The sequence below is a fragment of the Cucumis melo genome, chromosome 5, assembly GCF_025177605.1.
Source record: "Cucumis melo cultivar AY chromosome 5, USDA_Cmelo_AY_1.0, whole genome shotgun sequence".
Lineage (NCBI taxonomy): Eukaryota > Viridiplantae > Streptophyta > Magnoliopsida > Cucurbitales > Cucurbitaceae > Cucumis > Cucumis melo.
The window spans coordinates 28,560,238-28,584,573 of NC_066861.1; the positions used below are offsets into that span (position 1 = coordinate 28,560,238).

Genomic DNA, 24,336 nt, shown 5'->3' on the forward strand with positions numbered 1-24,336 from the left:
ATGACTAATGACTCTATTAAAAAAAACTGTCAAATGTTCTTCTACGAACTGCATCACGTGAAGTTACAATATTTCCTTTTTATTATTTTAGGATATTTTTTACTTCTTTTCTCTTTTCTCTGGCATCGTTTCTCCTTTACCAAGCGTCTTCTTTTTCGACTTTTTCTTCGTCTATAGCACGACATGTCTTCTTTCTTCGTTTTGAGAACCAAATTTAACATGACTTGGTTATCTTTAACGTCACAGTAAACAGTTGTGATTGGGCTTTACAAAACAATTGTTTTATTCTTACATAGATGATTGTAATCCATCGTTTAGATTATATTATATTATCGTTTATGTCTAAAACTTTCCCTGTAGAGTTTATTATATGATCGTTTAAATTTAAAACATTTTTTTTCATCATTTAAATTTAACTATACGATTGTGTATCATGATCAAAACTATCGTTCGGATTGTAATACATAATCATTTAGAAGGTCACTCGCGCAGATGTGACCGTATTTTTGGTAATTCACATTGTAGGCATGTGGACCTTTTCATTTTTCAAATTTGTTTTATACAGTATAAATATTTTTAAAAAAATCAATAAAAGGAATTACTACGAATCTTAGAGAGTAATAATTTTTGTAAAAAGTAATTACTACGAGGTAATACAAACAAGAAATCCGTGGTAATGTGCTCCTACATCCACTCTGGCACTGTCAAAATCCTCCTGGCCTCCACACAGGCTTAACTTGTTGATAGACCAGACATTTATCGACATATTATGCTATCTCTCGCTCCATCCCAGGCCACCAATATGACTTCTTCAAAGTTCTGTGCATCTTGGTGCTATCTGGATGCATAGCATAGCCTGCTGTAAGGCCCAGGTTCAAAATAAAGGGTTTCGTTTTGTTGGAAAGAAGTAGAAGTCATTTTGTTAAGAAGTAAGCATTTTGAGGTTAGACCATGTTAAAGCAAGCAGCGGGATGAAGGAGATTGTGGTCAAGTGTAACAAGGCGTTCAACGTGTTATCTTGCAAGGAGATGCAACGTTGAGTTAGGCGGTCGCATCCTACATGGTTGGGTGGAAGTGATCTTGGGGCGAGGCCTGACACTTGGACTATGCGCTTTTTCTATGATAGCATCTAAACACTATAATTATTCAGAACACATAATCTTTCCAGCTTAAGTATGGCCCCATCTGGTCTTAGCTCTAACTCTGCCTCTAAGTCTTGCTTAGACTTCTCAAGTAACTTCTACATATTTGTATCTTATGTCTGTCTTTTCACAATCTCAGTCAATAAAGAAGATCTAACCCTGGAATTATGCTAGCAAACTTCCTGAACTCTCTGCAGTTACTATTGCTCTGACACTCTTCAACTCATTCAACAGAGCTACTCGAACACCTTTTAAGCATTCTTTGGAAGTCTTGACTTTCTACTCAAAGCATCCATACTACGCTCGCTTTACCTAGGTGATACTCGATAGTATAGTCATAGTCTTTGATCAACTCAATTCATTGCCTTTGTCTTAGATTTAGCTCCTTCTGATCAAAGATATATCTCAGGCTCTTATGATCGGTGAAAATATGACATTTCTCATTGAATAGGTGATGTTTCCAAATCTTCAAAGCTAACACTATAGCTGCTAATTCTAGGTCATGTGTCAGATAACTGCACTCATGCTTATCAATGTTTATCAATGCATTGGTAGACAAGTTTATCAATGTTTTATCGACGACAAAATAAAAAAATTTACTATATTTTGTAAATGTTTTCAACGGTACTTTTGTCTTTTACAATAGTTTCTCTTGATTTAACTGACTTAAGTTAATTATGACACCAAAATCCAATAAAAAAAAGGAAACAATTTCTCTCTCTAGGCTTTTCTTATATAAGATAAAATTGAAAGTTCAAAGATCAATTAGATATATTTTATATACACTAATTTCCATTAAATATTTTGGTAAACAACAACTATTCTTACAAAGCAAGTATAGCTCAATTAACATGGACAGTTAAAAAGATATACTAAAAAAGAAGTACCTATTTCTTGTTTTTTTGGTCACGACCAGAAACTATAAATAATATTACTAATAAATTCTTTTTTACAAAGACAAATGTGGATAAAGGAGAGATTGGAACCTCCAAATTTCAAGCCCTAGAATTTCTTTTAGAGAGCTAAAATAGCTCTTTCTAATGTATGGATGGTTAGTAATTAAACTCTTCTTTTTTTTAAAAAAAATGAATTTGTGAGTTAAAAGGGCATTTTGGAGCTGTCAATGTCTTGACAATCTCCGGAATTTCATGCCTTTCATTGGCTTTCATTTCCTTTGGCTTTTCTTTCTCTTCATTTTTCACAAGTGTCTTAACTTTCCTATAAAAACCATAATTTTGAAGAAGCACTTTGCAAACACATCTTTTTCCAAAGCATCAATCCCATTTCATCATTTTACTTGTATTTCCTCTTTTTCTTAAAAAAAAAAAAACCTAATGGAGAGAGAAGGAAAAGTCTAAAGAAAGAGGAGAGAGTGTGTGTGTATGTGTGTTTAATTGGATTTTGGTGTCATAAACATGGCTAATATTTCATTGGAAGATGTTAGAAACGAGAATGTTGATCTGGTAAGTCGAATACATTTAGGTCTCGTTTCAAAACTGTTTGGCTTTTTGTTTATAGTTTCTAGAAATTATGTGTACGTATGTCAACATTACTTCCACATTTTGCCTTAATATTTATGTTTTTAAAATTCAAGGCAAATTTTGAAATAAAAGAAAAGTTGTTTTTATAATTAAGGTCATGTTTGACACAATTGTTTAGTTTTTTTTTTTTTTTTTTTGAAATTTGCGATTGTTTTCTATTCTTCGTCATTGTTTTCTTCATTATTCATAACTAAAAATTTGAATTCGTAGCTAAATTTTAAAAAGGAAAAAAAAGAACAAGATTTTCAAACCAAGAAATCAATAATTACGAGTATTGTTTATAAATTCAATTTTTAAAAATAAAAAACAAAAAACTAAATAGCTAACAAACGTGAGTAAGAAACTTGATTTTTTTTTCAAATTTGACTAAACTTCAAACATTTTTCTAAAAGAAATTGAAAACTAAAGTAAGTTACAAGAGAAAACAAGCATACATCTCAATATGAAATCTCTTTTTTTTTTTTCTTTTTGTAGGAGAGGATTCCAATTGAAGAGGTATTTGAGCAACTGAAATGCAATAGAAATGGTTTGTCATCTGATGAAGGAGAAAAAAGACTTCAAATCTTTGGCCCTAACAAACTTGAAGAGAAAAAAGAGAGCAAATTCCTCAAGTTTTTAGGGTTCATGTGGAATCCCCTTTCATGGGTCATGGAGTGTGCTGCTATCATGGCTATTGTCTTGGCCAATGGAGGGGTACTATTTTCTCTCTTTCCCTCGCCTTTCGCCTCTCTAAGTAGCATCAATACATACATGTGAGACTCGGACATCGTGACACGCTTCTTTCTAAATCTAAGATACAAACAAAATAGAGTAATTGCAACTGAGTAGAAATACTTCAACGGCTGATAATCAACTGTATAGCAATATTTTAAAATGATAGCCAATGTAGCAAAATCCATTAGCGATAAATTATATCGTTGATAGACTTCTATTAGTGATAGCCTCTATTGTTAATAAACTATTATTAACGATATGGTTTATCATTGATTGACTCTGATAACTTGATCTAAATTTTATTATATAATTTGCAAATTTGGTATTGTGTTATATCTACAAATAGTTTGGGCTTGATATCTAAAAAAATGAGTTTGATCGATGTTGTACACAAGACAACTATTATTATATTCCATTTTACTTAACTATTTGCCTTGACTTATTATGTTTAGCAAATGTTTGATATATGTCTCTAACAAATGTTGGACTTATAGTTATAGTTACTTCCTACGATTAGTGTCTGACTCTAATTAGACATGTGTCTGTGGTGTTAGAATGCATCAAAGTTGTTGCTCGGACAAGTTACTCAAACTTAAGTGTTTGTGCTTCTTAGTTTCCTCTTTCGCGTCAGTATGTTGACCTGACATGTTCTAACAATGTAGGGAAAGCCTCCAGACTGGCAAGATTTTGTTGGAATAGTGGTGTTACTCATTATCAACTCCACGATTAGTTTTATTGAAGAGAACAATGCAGGAAATGCAGCTGCTGCTCTAATGGCAGGACTTGCTCCCAAAACCAAGGTATGTGTTTTCCCTATCTTTGGTCATTTCTTTCCGCTATATATACATATACATATGTGGTGAGATAGACTTATTTGGATGGAGATTTGTAGGTTTTGAGAGATGGAAAATGGAGTGAGGAAGAGGCAGCTATTTTAGTACCAGGAGACTTAATCAGTATTAAGTTGGGAGATATTGTCCCTGCTGATGCAAGACTCTTGGAAGGAGATCCTCTTAAGATCGATCAATCCGCTCTCACTGGCGAATCTTTGCCAGTTACTAAGAACCCAGGCGATGAGGTTTTCTCTGGCTCGACTTGTAAACAAGGAGAAATTGAGGCTATTGTTATTGCCACTGGTGTCCATACCTTTTTTGGCAAGGCAGCTCATCTTGTTGATAGCACCAACCAAGTTGGTCATTTCCAAAAGGTGAAGATGTTATATATTTTTGGATAATTGCAATAGGTAACACTTTTAGAACTAATAATTAAGTGCGTAGCAATATTTTTAAAAAGTTGCATATATAGCCCAATGGTAGACACTTTCATTGATGGACTCTGAGAGTGGATTATAAATTTTGCTATGTCTATAAATTTCTTTGCATTGTGTTATATTTGCTAATATTTTGGATGTTTTGGGATTGTATATTTTTTTTAGTTTTACTTTTTTGCTCAATTCTATAATCAACCTATTGTTACCTTTTGAACATTTTTGGGAAGCCAACATGGATGGGTTGTTTGTTTAATCAATCAGGTATTGACAGCCATTGGTAACTTTTGCATTTGCTCCATTGCTATTGGGATGCTCATTGAGATCTTAGTGATGTACCCAATCCAAAATAGGGCATACAGAGAGGGAATTGATAACTTGCTGGTTCTTCTCATTGGTGGCATTCCAATTGCCATGCCGACTGTATTGTCAGTGACCATGGCTATTGGTTCTCACCGTCTAGCGGAGCAAGGTGCTATCACCAAAAGAATGACAGCCATTGAAGAAATGGCAGGAATGGATGTACTTTGCAGTGACAAAACTGGAACTCTCACCCTCAACAAGCTGACGGTGGACAAAAGTTTGATTGAAGTAAGAACAAAAATTTACTATAGTTTTCGAGATAAATTTTCAATGCTTTTCGAATAAATTTTTTTATCATAGCTAGAATTTGGAAACAGGTATTTTCAAAGAATACTGATGCAGACACATTACTTCTATTGGCTGCAAGAGCTTCAAGAGTGGAGAACCAGGATGCCATTGATGCTTCGATTGTCGGGATGTTGGGTGATCCTAAAGAGGTAAATCATATCTTTATCTAGCATTCATTGTTTCGTACCAATTAATTCTTATCCTATATATGATTTATAAGTTAACTTGAAGTGGTGGCTTTTATTACATGGGGGATTTAGGCAAGATCAGGGATCACTGAGGTACATTTCTTGCCTTTCAATCCTGTTGAGAAGCGCACTGCTATCACCTATATTGATAGTAATGGAAACTGGCACAGAAGCAGCAAGGGTGCTCCCGAACAGGTAATGAATTTGATTCATTGTCGTTTTTTGCCAAGTTTTGAATATATTGATTAACTTGCTTTCTGGTCAATCAGATCATCGACCTTTGTGACCTCAAAGGGGAAAGAAGGAAGAAAGCTCATAATATTATCAGCAATTATGCAGACCGTGGTCTTCGTTCTCTAGCTGTCGCACGCCAGGTAAGCTGTCATGTTTGTGTAACACTTATGGATGAATATTGCTATGGAATAAGAAATACTAAAGCTATGAACTTCATCTTTATTTTAGACGGTTCTAGAGAAGACTAAGGAGAGTAGTGGAGAACCATGGGACTTTGTGGGCTTGTTGCCCCTCTTTGATCCTCCAAGGCATGATAGTGCAGAGACTATTCGTCGGGCACTCGAACTTGGGGTAAATGTTAAGATGATCACTGGAGATCAATTGGCCATTGGAAAAGAAACTGGTCGCAGGCTCGGTATGGGAACCAATATGTATCCATCATCTTCCTTACTTGGTCAAAGCAAGGATGAAGCAATTGCTAGCATTCCTGTTGAAGAACTTATTGAGAAGGCGGATGGTTTTGCTGGTGTCTTCCCAGGTAATAGCTTATTCAAACACAAAATATAGGAAATCAATGTATCATTTCATCCTCATTAGGAAAAGGGATTTCATGTTCTTATAAAGTTTGGATTTGCAGAACACAAGTATGAGATTGTGAAAAAGCTCCAAGAGAGGAAGCACATTTGTGGGATGACCGGTGATGGCGTCAACGATGCCCCTGCACTCAAGAAGGCTGACATTGGAATTGCTGTAGCTGATGCAACAGATGCAGCAAGGAGTGCATCAGATATTGTTTTAACAGAACCAGGTCTAAGCGTGATCGTGAGTGCAGTTCTAACAAGTAGAGCCATTTTTCAAAGGATGAAAAACTACACAATCTATGCAGTTTCCATCACGATTCGAATCGTGTTAGGTTTCTTGCTTGTAGCTCTATTATGGAAGTTTGACTTCTCACCTTTCATGGTCTTGATTATTGCCATCTTGAATGATGGAACCATCATGACCATCTCCAAGGATAGGGTGAAGCCATCTCCTGTGCCTGATTCATGGAAGCTAAACGAAATTTTTGCCACCGGTGTTGTTCTCGGAACATACATGGCTGTCATGACTGTGGTCTTCTTTTGGCTAGCATATCAGACTGATTTTTTTCCAGTAAGAAAACAAGAACACAATTCTAAATTCCATAAGACAAGAATATATAGAAAACAAAATATTTGAAATACACTCTCTCTCCTAGATTCAATACTTAATTTTCTCTCATTTCTAGAAAACATTTGGGGTGAAGCACATCAATGAAAATCTAGCTGAGCTTAACTCTGCTCTTTACCTCCAAGTGAGCATCATTAGCCAAGCCCTCATCTTTGTGACACGATCGAGGAGTTGGTCCTTTGTAGAACGCCCCGGTCTTTTGCTAGTTGGAGCCTTCCTAATAGCTCAGCTTGTGAGTGGTGTTTTCTTTCCCCATCCTGCAACTTCCAATTACGATATGATTCACATATGAGATCTTAAAGCATTTATTGTGATTATGTCAGTTGGCAACTGTCATCGCTGTGTATGCCGAATGGGACTTTGCTAGGATTCACGGCATTGGTTGGGGATGGGCAGGAGTGATCTGGATTTACAGCATCATCACATACCTCCCTCTTGATGTACTCAAGTTCATTATCCGCTATGCATTGAGTGGGAAGGCCTGGGATAATATGCTTCAAAACAAGGTTTGTCAAAGTTTCATCTGATTCGAAAATCTCGAAACCACGAATTACTTGTCTCTATAGTCTTACTCTTCAACTCATGCCTTTCTTTACTAGACTGCATTCACAACTAAGAAGGATTATGGAAAAGGAGAAAGGGAGGCACAATGGGCATTAGCACAACGTACACTACACGGCTTACAAAAACCGGAAGCGCTATTTAGTGACACAAGTAGCTACCGGGAGCTTTCCGAGATAGCAGAACAAGCAAAGAGAAGAGCTGAAGTTGCCAGGTAAATACAAATTAAGAAATGATCAAAACATGATCTTCTAACAAATCATTTGATTAACCAAAGTTTTAATCAAAACAAATATACATATATTTATGAAACAAAACTTTGTGTTTCTTACAGGATGAGTCAGAATGTATGATTAAGAAAAGCAGAGATTTTGGAGGGTCAGAGAAGTTTAGTTTGAATAGACTTTCTCAGGAGACTATCAAGAAAGATGGATATAGTTGATTCTTTAGGAACACCCTTCTTTTTTTCTTCTCACTCTCTCACTCTCTCTCTCTCTCTTACATAGATCATAAAGATGGATGCAAAAGAAACAGATTCGTTGTTTCCTTTCTTATTTTCTTTTCTGTTTTTTTTTTTTTTTTTTTGTTTAAGCGAAGTTACAACAAATATATATAGAAAAGAAAAGAAAGGCATATGGAATATATGTAATTCTAGGAATGTTTAGGGAATTCAAACATTAATTTATATAATAGTGAATTTTTTGTGTGAAGTGATTTGATTTCAATGAATTTGGGAAGAAACTTCGATATTATGAGTCATTTATCGTATATCACGTCGGCATATTTTAAAAAAAAGAGTAGAACTCATTGACACTTATATGAAATTTAATAATATTATTATTTATGAAACCAAAATACATAATTTGAACAAAAAGTTAAAATGTATAACATTCTCGTTATACTAGAATTTTTTGGATTGGATAGAGTTTCGGTGCTAAAAAAATGTTTTGGAACAAAGTAAAAGTATTATTCCATGAAATTTGTTTAAAGTTTCTATTAAATCACTATGTTTAGAAGATTGTTTTTTTTTTTAAAGATGCTATCTTAGACTCCATTTTATTTCTTTCCACAAAATATGCCAATTTCATAATAATTCTTTTCCCTTATTGCTTACTTGACAAAATCATTACTTTTGTCAGTTTAACGATTGAGCTATGACCAATCTCTCGTAAGTGTTACAAGAGACATTCCCTATTTTAACCATGTTGGTATAAACCTCTGATGCTGAATAAAAAAGTGTAGAGGCTCCACAGATATAGTCGTGCTAGTATTCATCTGTGGTCGATGTAATTCATATAAATGGCAATTATGTGGTTGAGCCTTTAGACACAAGTAGTGTGCTTAGGTGTAATTCAAAGAGATGGCTATTTTAGGAGAAACTCATCGATCCTTTGTTCATAGGAAAGATTGTTGAAAATACAATTAAGTGTCAAATTAGTTAGATAAATGATTAGTGATATAAAAGATGATAATTGTCTCTAATGGTATAAAATCTTTTGTAAAACCAAAGGTAAAGTCACAAGAGTTCATGTTCAAAGTGAACAATATCATGTCATCCGTTGATGATCTTGGTAAAAAAAAAAGACAATTAACCTAACAAATTTTAGAACAAGTTACAACAAAAGGCCCAGTTTTTATATTTATTTCACTTGAAAGTTGAGAGCTCGAAAGTATGATTGGAAAATGTAGATAATTTTCAATACTACCAATATATTTTATATTCACTTAATATCCAGTCAAAATTTTTTATACTGCTACGTAGTGTTTGAGCGATCAATTTTATTTTTTTTAATACAAGCATAGCTCAACTACTTGAAGTGTATATCTTCTTACAAGTTAAAGCGAGGTTCAAATTACTCCCCTCATATATTTGAACCCAAAGGAAAGGTCGTATTATTACATAGCTCATACTATTATCTATTTTAGTTGAAGGGGTATATGTACTACATTCACTCCAAAGGAAGAAGCTTATACGACCATCTGGCTATTTTCAACTAGAAATAAACTTGAGGTGCCTCTCCTTTGGGCAAAATAATAACAATTGAGGTAGCACAGAAAAGTACTCCATCTTGGATTCTTGATCTTTACGAAATGACAACACTAGTATTCTCTCTTTCTAAGTTCTAGCTTAGGAGGTTTTGTAATTGAGGGAGTTGAGAAGATAAAAATGCCACTTTACTGATGTTTCTGTTTTATAATAAAAAATATCATTTGCTACAAATACATAAGGTCAGAAGTATAGTGTCATGTCAATGCAAAAGGGCACAATATAAGGAAGAAAATTAACTTATCATGATTATGCCTTGCGGAAAATTACACGCCTTTCTCTTTTATATTCAACTTCGTCTCTCTGGTGCATGATAATCAGAGCTCTTCTCACCTGTCCAAAACATTTATAGCATCATAATCGGATGATGAATAAGTTGGAATTCTGAGTACATACAACTTTTCTTTATTCCTCGTCTTTTATCTCAATGATAGTTTCTTCTATCTACTGAATTCAAAAGGTGCCTTGTGACTATTTACTAAGCTTTTTAGTGCAAGCAAGTGTCTAATGCTAAGAATTGTAATGTTCGTTTGGTTCAGAGGGGCTTACAATTGACTCGTTCATCCCCATTTTGGCAAGCTCGTCAATCAGTCTTCTCTCAGATATGTGATTGCCAATTCCTATTCTTCTCTTTATCTGAGTTTCCGCTTGCTGTTTATGGGGGGATGACAAAAAGTAATTAGAATAGCTGGTGAAATTACAAGGAAAGGAGAATCAGTGTTGTGGTTGTGTATTGGACCAACCTTTATTTCATTGGCAATCTCAGGAGTCAGATTTACTTGCTGATGAATCCCAGAGCGTGCTGCGTCCATCGTTGATACGGTAAAAAGTCTAATAGCTTCCTGCACATTTTCCTCAGTGGCAACATGGGACCTGATATCATTATATTGATGAAGGTAAAAAGAATTGTTAGGTCCAATCGAAGCGAAGGGGGGTGATCTGGGGAAAACGTAGAAAATCTGCAATATAAGGACAGTTCACGCAAAATAGTTCAAAAGATGCTAAGAATGGAAAATTTATATCTAAAATATTCATAACAAACCCAAATTTTTATTCGTTAGTGATTAATCAGAATTCATTAGTTAGCTCAATAGCTAAGCCTAAGCCTTGGACTTCAAGTTAGTCAATAAAAATAACTCAAAATCAATCTAGTTTTTTTCTACAACTAAGTGGCTAAAATAAAAATATCTGGAACCAACTTTCATTTGGATGATAACATTAGAATGTAAAACGTAATGACGAAAACCACACTTAAATCATTTTTGTTTTCATTGCATAATCAGTTGTAAAATTAGCTTCTTAGTATCCAACGCCAAATGCAAATCCGTAACAAGTTATAAACTTCATTCACGTGTGAAAACACAACCAAAACCTACTTTCAGTAATGAGGACTGCAATTTACGAGGAATTAAATTCAACGAGTCCAACCATTTCAGATCTATATTAATTCAAGTTCAAAACTTATGCTCTTAATCCATAGAAAACTACAGCACTGATGATTAAGCAAGAAACTTTGTGCATCTCCCATAAAAGTTTGTCTACACTACAAGCTACCTCTTGAATTCATGACTGACAAAAATTCCTCACTCCTTGACATTATAACGAGCTCCCACATGAAAGAAATTTATACGATTTAAATCACGCTCACTTTTATGTTGTCCACCCTTCATTCTTAAGTAGGCAAAATTCAGAAACAAGAGGATATGAGAAAAAGTTGGCCTTAAGTGATACAAATACTTACAACTTCATTTTTGCAAGTGCCTCGCTTAATCTTACAATAGCTTCCAGCTGCCTTACTGTGATAGGAATTGCAGCAGCCTCCCCTGTTTCATTTGCTTGTTGTCTCATGTCCTACAATGAGGGACGATTAAGCATATATCTTAACAAAACAAAACTATTGTTGAGGCAAAATTTCATGGCTGGAGGATTAAGCATTCAAAGTTCAAGTTTCATGTGCAAATCTAATTTAAAAAATGAAATATATCTATGCTCAAACATACCTGTCTGATTTTAACATAGTTATTCTGTAGCATTGTAGATGCAGATTCTGACAAACGGGGATAACATTGAGTTCGACAATATTGAATATACCTACCAAAATTGCAATGCAGACAGTTGAGCAACCACAAGGATTGTAAAAGCAAGCAAAATAAAATATAAACGACTACTTTCTCTCTGTAACTTCCCTCACCTCTTTAGCCAATTCTCTTCTTTGGAAGCTCTATTTTCACCCAAGGTTGCACCAGCAGACGCATGGACTTTTATTATGTGGCTTGCTATAATCTGTAGTTGTTATAAAGCCACTGCCATTAGCAAAGAGTAGCCTGATACTATAACTTAAAAGTGTTCCGATTTCAATGGAACTTATTGATAAAGAATTAAACGTGCTTAAGGGATAAAATTGACAACCTATCCTACCAAAGACTCCATGATGTGGTTGTTTCTTAAGTTGACAAGAACTCGAGCAAAAAGAGGCAAGCCCAAGTCCATGCATGAAAGTGGGAAATGGCATTTCAAGCAAGCCTTATAGTTACCTTATCTTGACTGTACATTCTTATATCTTTAACGATAAAGATCAGATCAAATCTGGAGAGAATTGTTGTCTGTAAATCGATGTTATCCTGTGCTGTCTGCAATGCAGGTAAACAAACACAGCATATTAAGCTAGGCCACTAAGAAACCTATAAAGGGGAAATTGTAGACTATGAATATAATAAAGACCTTAAGATCATCATAGCGTCCTGATGGAGGATTAGCAGCAGCAAGCACTGACGTTCTGGAATTAAGAACCGTTGTTATTCCTGCTTTAGCAATTGATATTGTTTGTTGTTCCATGGCTTCATGAATAGCAACTCTAAAAGCAGAATGAGGATTTCAAAATTAATCAAGAAACTTAGATGGATATAACAAAAAATCCTTTTAGGTTACCTATCCTCTGATCTCATTTTGTCAAACTCATCAATGCAGACAACACCTCCATCAGCCAAAACCATTGCACCTCCTTCAAGATAAAACTCTCGCTGGATTGCACAAACAAGTGAAAAAAAATAAGGCAGCTTATGGAATTGAATAAAAACACACACATTTATTGCAATTATTTATAGGAAACAATGCAAAACCAAACTCTAAAACAATATAAGCAGAAAGCAAAATAAAATTGAGCACTCACAGAGCTGCTATCTCGTATCACTGAAGCTGTAAGACCAGCAGCTGATGAACCTTTTCCAGAAGTATAAACAGCAACTGGAGCTGTCTTCTCAACAAACTTGAGAAACTGGGTAGGGCAATTTGTGGATTTGTATTAATACAAGGGAATATGGGTTACAACAAGTGACATACTATAGTAGTGTTTCATGTTATATCAACCTGGGATTTTGCTGTAGACGGGTCCCCCAAGAGTAATACATTTATGTCACCTCTCAACTTAACCCCATCTGGCAAATTCTGCTCGACAAAAAGTTTGAGCATTAATAGAATCCAGTTAATAACTGAAGTTAAACAATATAGTCCATGACATACCTTCCTGGATCCTCCAAATAGAAGACAAGCCACGGCCTTCTTCACATCATCGTGACCAAATATAGAGGGAGCAATCTTTGAACATATGCTTTTATAGACATCAGGCTCTGCTGCAAATTTTTTGAACTCTTCTATCTGCGAATTTTTCCACCATGTTTATCCATTAGAAAAATGAGACTTGCCTCGTCAATATTGATTAGATGAACATAAATTGAAAGGACGTGCTGTTAATATCCAACTTTGAGGAAATCTATCGAGAACCTGGGAACCTCGCTGAAGACAAATTCAAGATACTTTGACATAATTAAATGGAAAAATCGAACAGTTGTTTGGTGGCAGAAAAATTAACTATATATTACATTTCATCAGTGTGCCTCTTTAAACATATTGCCTGTATGAGCATGAGCACTAATATCGTGTACAAGATGGTAGCATTCGATCAAATTTTCCAACGATAATTGTACCACTTACATCTTCGGTTGTGAAGGATGCAGGTCCCCGGGAGTTAGTTTCATTACATTCTTCAATGCCTACAACCCTGATATAAGGCTGTCTGATTGCAACTGCCCCTTTGTGACTGCAAAGTTAAGTTCTGAAAAATCAGTCACAAGAAAGACTAGGAAAAGGCAATGGTCATTCATATACATCAAAGAATGGTGGTTCTCACGATGTAGAAGAATTGGAAGCTTGGTAGATACTGTATATCCCCATGATGGTCAATCTAGTGCCTGGGACAATTGTTTGAACAAGATGACGATCTACTGATAGAAGCATGTTCCTAGGAAGTTCCCCAGTTGGGACGTCCTTCATTATCCAGAAGAAATATCGTCACTTGTTGTATATAAGCTACATGAAAAACTAATCTTGACCATAATTCGTTACAATGAAATCCTTACTTCTGGGTTTTCCTGAAGTTTTAGAGTCTGTTGATCAACATACATGCTCTTGTCAGGAACCACAATCCAGGGATCTAGTGGGCATGGTTCTTCTCCAGGCTACACGAATTTCAAACCACATAAAATTTTTAGTTAAAAGAACTAACATAACCTAACTAATTCAAAGAAAATGATAGTAAGGGGTATACCTGAGGAACATGAGTACATGATCGAGGGACAATTGCCCCTCCAAGTCCTGGCCGACACGGAACTCGTGTTGTACTTCTACAGTTTTTACAAATCAAGGTCACATATGTTGCCTTTGCCTTGGTCCTTGACGCAGCTATTGTGATTCCAGATATTTTAACAAGTTTCGAAATGTACTGTGCCTGCATATGAATGTAGAAAATATTCAGCACCGAAAAGTACTAATACATATTAGCCTATAATTGAAGCTAAAAACTTCCATTTTCATTAGTTCTTTCATGCTCTAGTTCTGTTTCAATACAACAGACAGATAAAATTCACCAACCCCAAGGGACCGCATTGAAACCGGATCCTCCTTCGACGTTAGCAGAATTTGAACATCACCAGGCACTGGCTCCACCATTTCTCCAGTCTCACCAGCCACCTTCGTCTTCAGATTCATTAAAACCTCCCCAGCAGCAGTCTCAAACTACCAAAAGAGGGAAATAACAAAAACAAATCAATCAATACCTCATAAACCCTAACAACCAACAATCAAGAACTAGATCCAATAAATCCACCATACCAAGGGCAAGAAATCAGCAGGAGCAGATCGAAGCTTTGCCGGAAGATCGGAGTCAAAAGCGTTAACATCCTCCATATCAACGCGAAGAAACTTGGGATTATGGAGAAGGCTTTCTCTATAAGGGAAAACATTCTTGTCGGCTTCAAACCCACGAATGAACTCCTTGAATTTGCGAAGGACGGAGTGATGAGTGGCCTTGTCGTCGGCATCTCCGCTTCGGCCGATGCCGGTTCCGTCACCAAGGGATTGTGCTTGGTCACTGTAGTAGATTCCTCCTTCATCCCAGCCCGACATCTCTGTGTGTGTAAATTAGGGCTCCTCCTCTTGAAACCCTTCTTTCTCTCGTTCTCTCTCTCGACGGAGGTTTGAGGTTTTTGGTTCGGTGCTTGGAAATGGAGGCGGAGGCTTATTACCGAGTGTAGTTTTGGCGGGAATAATGGATTTGGAGGGAAATTGGTTTATCCCTGCTTGTAAGCCACGCGCCAATCGACGCGCGTGGTTTGGCTCCTCCTTCCTTTCTATTAAAATACCATTTTATTATTCCTTCTTTTCTTTCTCTTTTCTTTCTTTTTCTTTTTTGGTAAAATACTAATCGGTAATTTTCTCAATAGTAATTGAACAATTAAATTGAATCAAAATACTTACACAGATATATTCAAATTTTAGAATATGGTAATCATAAGTATCGATAGACTTTTATTGTTGTTCATTAGTAACATTTACAAATATTAATACAAGTTTATTAGTGAGTCTAGCAATATCTCAAATTTGGTAAATTTTGAAATTTTATTTATAAATATATTCAACAATTTTATCATTTGAAACAATTTCTATAGATATAATTTTGATTGTTAGTTCGTTGGTTCTTAAAAAAAAGAAGAGTATTTTCTATTATATTTCTTTACTTTGATAAAAATTAACTTAAATTAAATTTAAAATTTATTAAAAGTACGTAACCCAAAATTAAAGAAGGAAAACCAATATAGTATTTTAACATCTTTTGAGTAGAAATAAAAACATTAAATTATAAGTTTAATCCCTTTAGTTAAAAGATTTGTATTTATTTAATCTATAAACTATGTATGCATAGTTTTGTAGTCTAATATATAAATTCACCCTTTAAAAAAATTAATTAACTTAATAGATATAAGTTTATATATTTTTTCTATATAATAAAAACCATGAACTTTTTCTAAAACTATAATTTTGAAAGTTTAAAAATTAAATATAAAACCTTTCTGGTTAATAAACTAGTAATTGAAATGAAATGAATAAGATTATAAAATATTATCGAAATTTTTTTAAAAAATAAAAAAAATTTAACAAACTATTTAGATTTTATAGAACAAAATCACTAAAAAACAGAATTCATTATTTGATTTTCCTATGAGATGTAATGTTTTATTTTCGAACATTTTCCAATTTTTTAAAGTATTTTAAATATATGTTTTAGTTGTTGATCAAAATAATAATAATAACAATAATCGATGGAAAAATAAAAGTTTAAAGTGTTCTACCAATTTGGTCTGATTGTATACAAAGTCTCCATTTAATTTATTATGTTTTAACATTTTTCAATCACACTTTCACATTGATAAATTTTAATTCTGCAGATAATGGAAAATAAAAAACTAAAGAACTAGGAATGAAATCATTATCAAATAGAGCAGAAATTATGAATAGGCTCAAAGAAGAACTCAAATTAGAGCGATTAAAGAAGTATATTTAGAATAGACAAGACATTAAGATAAATAGTATACACCAAAAAAACATTACCAAAATAGTGGAAACAATATAATATTGCACAGAAAATTGTATAAAATTAATACTTACAAACTTACAATCATACAATCTATATTGTTCCTTTTTTCTTTTGGGGGTAAAAATGATGTTGAAACCAAAACTACAAACAACTTTCTCCTTCAAAGTCTTATGATTTTACCTCTGGTTTTATATCTGATAACAGCTTTAAGATATCTTCCATGGATGGTCTGTTGGATGGCCTGCTCCTTGTGCATAACAAAGCTAGATCAAGAACTTGTTCTATATCCTCTTGTGATGAATTGGGAGAGCTAATACAATTTTCTTTGTATATTTCTCTTAACAGAAGATCTCTTGCCTTGTTTTGTGTGCTCGATCCAGCCGTCGTCAACCGACCATTGCTTATAACTTCCAGGATGATCTCCCCAAAACTATGAACGTCCATCCACAGCTCCTCCTCTGTTGCATTATTGAATTTATCTGTCCAATATGAGAACAAATCAGAATAGTAAAACTACACTTTGGAAAATGTTTGTGTTTCATGAAATGTAGAGAAGAAAAGTGTTAAGTGTACCTCCTTTTGTTGTAGACGACAGGGGAAGAGTATCTTCATTTAGTTGTTGTAGGAATCGAAGTCCGAATTCAGCCAGGCGGGGTTCCATGTTTTCATCGAAAATGATGTTATTTGGCTTCAAGTCTCCATGGGGAATTGCAGGCGAACAATCATGGTGAAGAAAGTGAATTCCTCTTGCTATGCCTATAATGAGTTTGAGTTTAGTTGGCCATTCCCTTTTCATTGAAATTTTCTCTGCTAGATTTCCATTGGGCAAGTAATCATACAAAAGATAAACCATTTGTTTGTTGTAGCAGAACCCCAGCAATCTGACCAAATTCTTGTGCCTCAAACTACCTAATTGAGTTATAAATTCCGATATCGTCTTCATTCTTTTTGCTTCCCAATCTATCTTCTTTATCGACACTGTGATTCCAGTCGGCAATACTGCTTTGAAAATCGAAGCAGACAATGGCAATATTGCTTCCTTAGATTCCGTAGAGTCAAAACTCCTGAGAATATCATTAGCTGTGAATGGGGGAAGTCCAGTAAACGACACCATCTTCCATTTACCTTTGCTACCTCTTCGGACGAAGAAAATCCACAAAATCGATATCACCGAGATTATAGCAAGACCTGAACACAGTATCAGGATGAGTATAAACTTCCCCATCCCTTTGCCTCCAATCATAGCCAATGAACCTGAACATGGTCTCAAAGGTGCTCCACATAGCTTTGAATTTCCAGTAAATGCACTCCTGCCCATTGATCGAAACACTTCTTTTTCCGGGATCGAACCAGAGATATCATTGTAAGACACATTTAGTAAAAGCAAGCTCGACGAATCCTTGAACTTATCAGGTATCGTTCCATTGAAACCATTGTGAGATAAATCGAGGATGCTGATAGAAGGAAGGTGAGCAAGTTCTTCAGGTATATGACCTGATAGATTGTTGTAAGATAAATCCATCCTTACAAGAGCCTGGCAATTTGCAATGCTTTCTGGGATCTTTCCTGATAGTTTGTTATTATTCAATTCAATGGTAGAAATGGATTTACAAACCTGAAACTTGGGAAGTTCTCCTCTAATACCACAATCAGAAGCTGAAAAGTTTTGAAGAGGTGAAATCCATGTTTCTACAGGAAAAACACCTCCTAGTTGTGGGTTATGAGAGATATTCAAGTATTGAAGGTTGGATGCTTTGTTTATATCTGAAGGAACTCCTCCACTAAAATTGTTTCTAGAGAGATCTATATATGAGACATCAGCAAGATCATTAAAATTCAGAGAGATATCACCAGAAAACATATTATCCTCTAACCGTAATCGAACGAGGGAAGAACAATTAGAGAGAGACGGGGAAAGTCCACCACTAAACTTATTTGAAAACAGGATCAACTTAAAAAGTAAACCTCCTTGGCAAATATCTGGTGGGATAACACCCACAAAATTGTTTGTGGAAACATCAACCCATTTGAGTTTTTTGTTGCTGCCTAAGTTGTTGGGGAGTGACCCAGAAAACTGATTGCTCCATATAAGAAGAGTCTCCAATGAAGGAAGCTCTCCGATGCCATTTGGAACAGAACCACTCATTTCATTGTACATAACACTCAACAACCTAAGATTCCTCAACTCAGAAAAGCTTTCTGGAATAGGACCAGAAATATGGTTATCAGAAAGATCTAAATTAACAAGAGAGATGATTTTGCATAGTTCATCAGGTAAGAACCCAGATAGTTGGTTTCTAAAAAGGAAAAGAGACTCAAGCTTGGTGAGATTACCAAATTCTTTAGGAATTGAACCAGAGAGATTTGCACTTGCAATATCAAGATATTGAAGGTTACTCATGTTACCAAATTCCCATGGGAGATTACCCTGGAAATTATTGTAACCAATCTCCATATGAGTTACAGTTTTGAGTTTACCCAATTCAGGAGGTAAGTTTCCACTAAGAAAATTCCCAGCAAGATGAATGAACTCAAGTTTTTTGAAAGAACCATATTCTGAAGGGATTGGTCCCTTGAAGTAACTCCCAGCAAAGTTAAGAAACTTGAGATTTTCAAGCTGAGAAAGATCAACAGGCAATGACCCAGCAAAACTATTGCTAAAAGCATCGAGAACAACCAAGTTTTGAAGACTTGAAATTCCAAGAGGGAAATGACCAGAAAAATTGTTTCTACTGATATCCAAACTTCTTAGATTAGTGAGATTGAAGATTCCAACAGGAAGTTTCCCAGATATATAATTGTGACTCAAGTTAAGATCAACAAGTTCTTTAAAAACATGAAACTGCTCACCAGAAATCTCCCCACCAAGCCTCTTCATTGAAAGGTCGATTCCAATAACAATGGTGGAATTCTTGTCGCATTTGATTCCTGACCAAGAACATCCATGGATTTTCCCAAATGGGTTTTCTCTAGAATCCACAATCCAATCACTCAAACTCCCAAAATCATCAAGAAATTCAGATTTCAAGCTTAAAAGTGCTTCGGAGTAACGATCAGTGGAAGAAGCTGCTACACAAAACAACAAGAACACAAGAAGATAGAAGCACAAGCATTTAAAACCCCCCATTAAAACTCAATCAAACTATAACAAAGGAGAAATGGGAAAAAGAGAAAAACCCAGAAAAGAAACAAGTTCTAGTTTCTATAAATTGCATTTGCTTGATTTATGGGGCAATCAAATGCATGGGGACTGGAGAAAGCTCCATAAAAAAGGATGGAAATGAATGAAAAAAAACTACAGAGTGTATGATTATTTTAAAGTTAAATTACAAAATTTGTTCATTTATTTAAAAAAAAATTAAAGCTTTATCCTCATGCTTTCCTTATTCCTATAATTTGACAAAATCGTTCATCTTATAAACTGTTTTAAGCAACAAAATAAAATAAAAAAATTTACAATCTTTGTCTAATAAAAAAAGTAAAATTTTTGTTGTATATTTATAAATATTTTCAGTTATATTTAGCTAAAAGTTTGACATTTTCCAAACTACAGAAACAAAATTTACGATTTAAATTTGTGAAACATTGGATGGGAATATTAAGGAGTTGCTTTTTAAGAACAAGATGGGTCCCTTGAAATGTTTTTGTATGAAGATGGTGTTGGTCATTTTGGAATAAAGCTTTGCATATTTGAAAGCATCTTTCTTTCTCTCTTTTTTTTTTTTTTTTCTTTCACTAGGGGTGAGAATCCAATAATAATAATCACAAATTTTGAGTTGGAATTTGAACAATATTCCCATGAAATCCCATAAATATTGGGGATTTTTTTTTAATGTTTATTTAAATTGGGAAAGAAAACAAAATAAAGTTCAATTGCTTGGTCCACTTTAGGTAATGTAAGTTCAAGTTCTTGCTGAATTTTAGGTGAGGTGGGAATGTGGAGTGTAAGATCTTTAACATGGGTTTGATGCAATTTGATTTATACACTTCTATTTAAGATGGGTTTAATAAAATTAAGCGAGCTTAGTTCAACGATAATTAACATAGTTCTCTCTTTTATAAGTCGGAAGTTTAAACTAGTACTAAAGAAAATTCAATCGTACAAAAATGATTCATTAGAAGTTCTAGAAAAAAAAACCTAGCAAATGGTATATTTGGAATAAAATTCAAAGCTTAAGAGTGAAAATGAACTTTGTATATTTGAAATATAATTTAGGAACAACAAAAATATAATGATATTCCATATCTATCTATTACTGGTAAATATTAACAGAATTTTATCAGTATATATTATGAATAGAATCTGAAAATTTGTTATATTTTTAAATATTTTTAACAATTTTATTGTTTACAATAATTATTCTATGATTTAACTATATATGGATAAAATTTCTATGAAATGGTAATATGAACCCATCTTGATGGGTGAAAAGTCTAAGTTTTTACTTAATAACAAATATATATTTGTATTAACTACATTGTTTTTCATTGGTTTGCTTTTTAATTAAAGTTGCAAATTTATGTGATTGGATTAGTAAATTTAATATAATATGTCTGAATCAATAAGAATTTAATAAACAAAAGTAATGTTTGTTTAATGAAAAATAGTATGAAATTAAATTAGAATGAAGATTACTTTAAACTCCTTTTAGGGTGGGGTCTCTTCTTTGGTTTAATTAAGATTGTGATTATAGTAATGATGATGCTAAGCTTCAAAATGCATGGAGTGATAAAAACTACATGAAAGGGCAAAATTAGTAATTTAACCAACTTCTATGTTTTTTTTTTCTTTCTTTTTAACATTTAGATAAAAAAAAATAATAACAAGTGGGGTAAAGAAAGGTTTGGAAATTGGATGATAGCTTTAAATCAATTGGATTAACACTTTTTTTTTTTAATTCATTTTTGTATTTTTATTTGATTAACTGCGTGATTTTGAATTCAATCATTTAACTTTGTCTCTATTTGATATTTAAACGTTCAATAAATCTTTAAACGTTGAGAGGGTTTGGTAGACATTTGAATTTTCGACTTATCGTTCAATTCCTTGAACTTTAAAATGTGTCTAATAAGTCTTTCAACTTGTAATCTTGTGTTTGGTTGGCTGTTGACGTACTCTTGTTTTTTAAGAATCGTTTTCAAATATAACAAAATGAATTAAAATAATTATAAAATATAATAAAATTTCAAATCCTGTAAGTGATATTGATAGACACTAACAGGAATATATTCGTATATATTATTGATATAGTTTGAAGTTTTACTATGTTTGTAAATATGTTCAGCAGTTTTTTCGCTTGAAATAATGTCATAATTATATACGTACAAAATTTGAATCCTATGCCTAAAAAAATCATAACTTCTAAATTTTGTATTCATAGTACATTAAATAAGATAAAGTGTTTTCATGAATTTGTAAAATACGAAATTAAAAGGTTGATGTTATAAAGAGTGAAAACAAAAATAACCAAAAAGGACAAAGATAACGATAACCATTAATGTGAGATATGGACAAAAGTTGCCCACAATAACCAAACAAACTTTCCCTCTCTAATTATTCACCAAAACCTTTTTATAATCTCTTTTTCTATATAATAAATATCCAAATTGTTGTATTGTTTTTTAATTATATATATATATATATATATATATGTTTATTATCAAACTATACTTATCATTTAGAATTGCTCATCAATTAGAGTAATGATTTATATTGTAAAACCGACTTTTGAAAAAGACTATACACGTTTGAAAATTAAATGTAAGAGTAATTGTAACATTCCAAGTTTAGGATTCTGGATTTGAATTAGTAGCTATTAGCAACAACACTTTCTTGCGTTCCCTATAATCGAACAATATTGTTCTTACTTGTCTTGAAGTATTTTAAGAGTGAAGGTTATCCTCACAAACCAACACAAACTCATTCAACATTGTTTTATTCTCAACCTCACTTGGCATAGAAGAAAGTTCTCACTCAAGTGCATCGAAAAAATTTCAAAATGTCACCCAACATAAAATTGCATCAACTTTTGAGTTCATATAATTGAGTAATCGAAAATTAAAGTATTTTTTATTGGTATAGATAGTAGTTTGTAATTATTCTTTTAAGTCTTTCGTAACCATGCTTTAACGACCTCAGGATCTCTCTCGTTCAGATATGATTTCGATCCATTCATGTCTCCCTCCTAAGCTCGATTTGTTACAGTAGTTGTAATTTAAAAGTCTAAACTAATTAGCTTACGAAAATTTACAGGTTCAATTTACTCAAATCATAAGTTTTACACGATATATCACTCAAACAAAATCTAAAGGATATTGTAATTGACACAACCCAAAGTCATGGGTATAAATTAAAGTTAAAATTTAGTCTATATGATAAAACCCCATAAATACTCCATATGATTTAATAAAATCTTAATAAATAGTGCTTACCTTAAAAACTACTCACGAATGTTTAATCAAATCATATGGACTAAATTTTAACTACAATTTATGGAGACCAATTTACCACTTTCTTTTCATTATAAATACCAAAATTGTAATTGGGGTTTATTTTATTTTGTGTATTGAAGAGATATTTAGAAACTAAGTTTAGATAACATAAATAAAAATAAAAAGGGGAGGAAGCAAAGGCAATGCTATGAAAAAGGGAAATTGATATTTAAGTACAAAAGACATTAAGAAATTTTGTCCATTGTGCTTTTAGGTATTGTCTCCTTCCCTTCAATATACCAAAATTTCACTCATTTCTCGTGACCTATTTTACTCCATTTTTTTAAATTCAAATTTACATCATTCAAAACTATGTATATATTATCACTTTTTGTTGTCTTCTTAAATATATATACATTTTTTAGGTTTTTTTTTTTTTCTACTAATCATTCAATTACTCTCCCAAAGTGAGTTAAAACGTAGGTAGGAAAGTTGGGACGATAAAATTTGAAACTAAATAAGAAATGAACGGAATAAAAAGTGTATGTGTTAAATTATGCTTAACTCAATGATAATTGAATATTAAAAACCTTAATTATGTTAAGAAAGTTATGAATTCGTTTAAATGCATAATTAATTACATTGCCAAATATATTTTTATTTTTAAGGCAAACATCAATTTGCTAGTTATTAATTGAAAACTTAAACCAATTCAGTATAAATTTAAATTTTTGTTGGTGTATCATCCTCCATATTTTATTACCAATATGATGTAAAACCTATAATTTGGACCAATTTAATTTTTTGGATCTTCATATGCTAATGAATTTGATTTGTATTCAAACATACATGGACTTCTCAAATATTGATTTTACAAATGGACAACTAAAGTACTACATAAATAATTACAATTTTTTTTGAATACGAATCTAATTTAATTAATTTGTGAAAGTTATACAATCGTAAGTTTTGCGTAAAGTTGTTTTACTCGTGAGTATATAAAAATATAAAGTTTTAAATAAATATTTCTTAAATATAACAAAATGAATTAAAATATGCAAAGTGTTACCGTACAATTTACGTAGATATTTTGGTCTATCATGGTTGCAAAATTTTGTTAACATTTATAAATATTTTTTTGAAGTGTTGTTTATTTAAATAATTAATTGTTTGAAATTTATGTAACATTTTTGTTTTGTGGGGAAGGATATAGAGGGAATCCTATAGAAAATAATTTGTGTATAGTAACAAAAATAAAAATGGCATCGTGCGGCCTCGGGGAAAGAGGTGAAGAAAAAAACACATCTTTTAAGGGGGAAAATGGATTTAATTTGACAGCAAAAATAAAATACTCTTTAGGGTTAAAAAAAAATGACCAACGTTTGGTTGCATTGATTTGATATCCAAATCATAATACAAAAA

General features: G+C 33.2%; 3 protein-coding genes across 3 annotated transcripts; 1 reads left to right on the forward strand and 2 right to left on the reverse strand.

The window, feature by feature from the left end:
• Positions 1–2,286: 2,286 nt before the first annotated feature.
• LOC103496614 (ATPase 8, plasma membrane-type) lies at positions 2,287–8,217 on the forward strand. The gene is made up of 14 exons (XM_008458553.3): positions 2,287–2,605; positions 3,158–3,376; positions 4,060–4,197; positions 4,290–4,604; positions 4,929–5,255; positions 5,345–5,464; positions 5,576–5,698; positions 5,773–5,877; positions 5,966–6,275; positions 6,375–6,889; positions 7,005–7,178; positions 7,270–7,452; positions 7,546–7,721; positions 7,842–8,217. Exons 1-14 carry the CDS (start codon positions 2,558–2,560, stop codon positions 7,858–7,860), a joined length of 2,772 nt encoding a protein of 923 aa, XP_008456775.1. The 5' UTR covers positions 2,287–2,557; the 3' UTR covers positions 7,861–8,217.
• A 1,464-nt stretch (positions 8,218–9,681) lies between these two features.
• On the reverse strand, positions 9,682–15,147 carry LOC103496605 (DNA replication licensing factor MCM5). The gene is made up of 18 exons (XM_008458541.3): positions 14,721–15,147; positions 14,481–14,624; positions 14,158–14,337; positions 13,970–14,068; positions 13,741–13,877; positions 13,545–13,650; positions 13,074–13,208; positions 12,921–12,998; positions 12,724–12,828; positions 12,483–12,574; positions 12,276–12,408; positions 12,089–12,184; positions 11,746–11,837; positions 11,555–11,645; positions 11,296–11,405; positions 10,298–10,427; positions 10,104–10,205; positions 9,682–9,887 (listed from the first exon to the last, which is right to left on the reverse strand). Exons 1-18 carry the CDS (start codon positions 15,012–15,014, stop codon positions 9,804–9,806), a joined length of 2,208 nt encoding a protein of 735 aa, XP_008456763.2. The 5' UTR covers positions 15,015–15,147; the 3' UTR covers positions 9,682–9,803.
• A 1,345-nt stretch (positions 15,148–16,492) lies between these two features.
• LOC103496595 (leucine-rich repeat receptor-like protein kinase TDR) lies at positions 16,493–20,127 on the reverse strand. Its single transcript, XM_008458530.3, has 2 exons — positions 17,056–20,127; positions 16,493–16,961 (listed from the first exon to the last, which is right to left on the reverse strand). Exons 1-2 carry the CDS (start codon positions 19,607–19,609, stop codon positions 16,651–16,653), a joined length of 2,865 nt encoding a protein of 954 aa, XP_008456752.2. The 5' UTR covers positions 19,610–20,127; the 3' UTR covers positions 16,493–16,650.
• Positions 20,128–24,336: the final 4,209 nt, after the last annotated feature.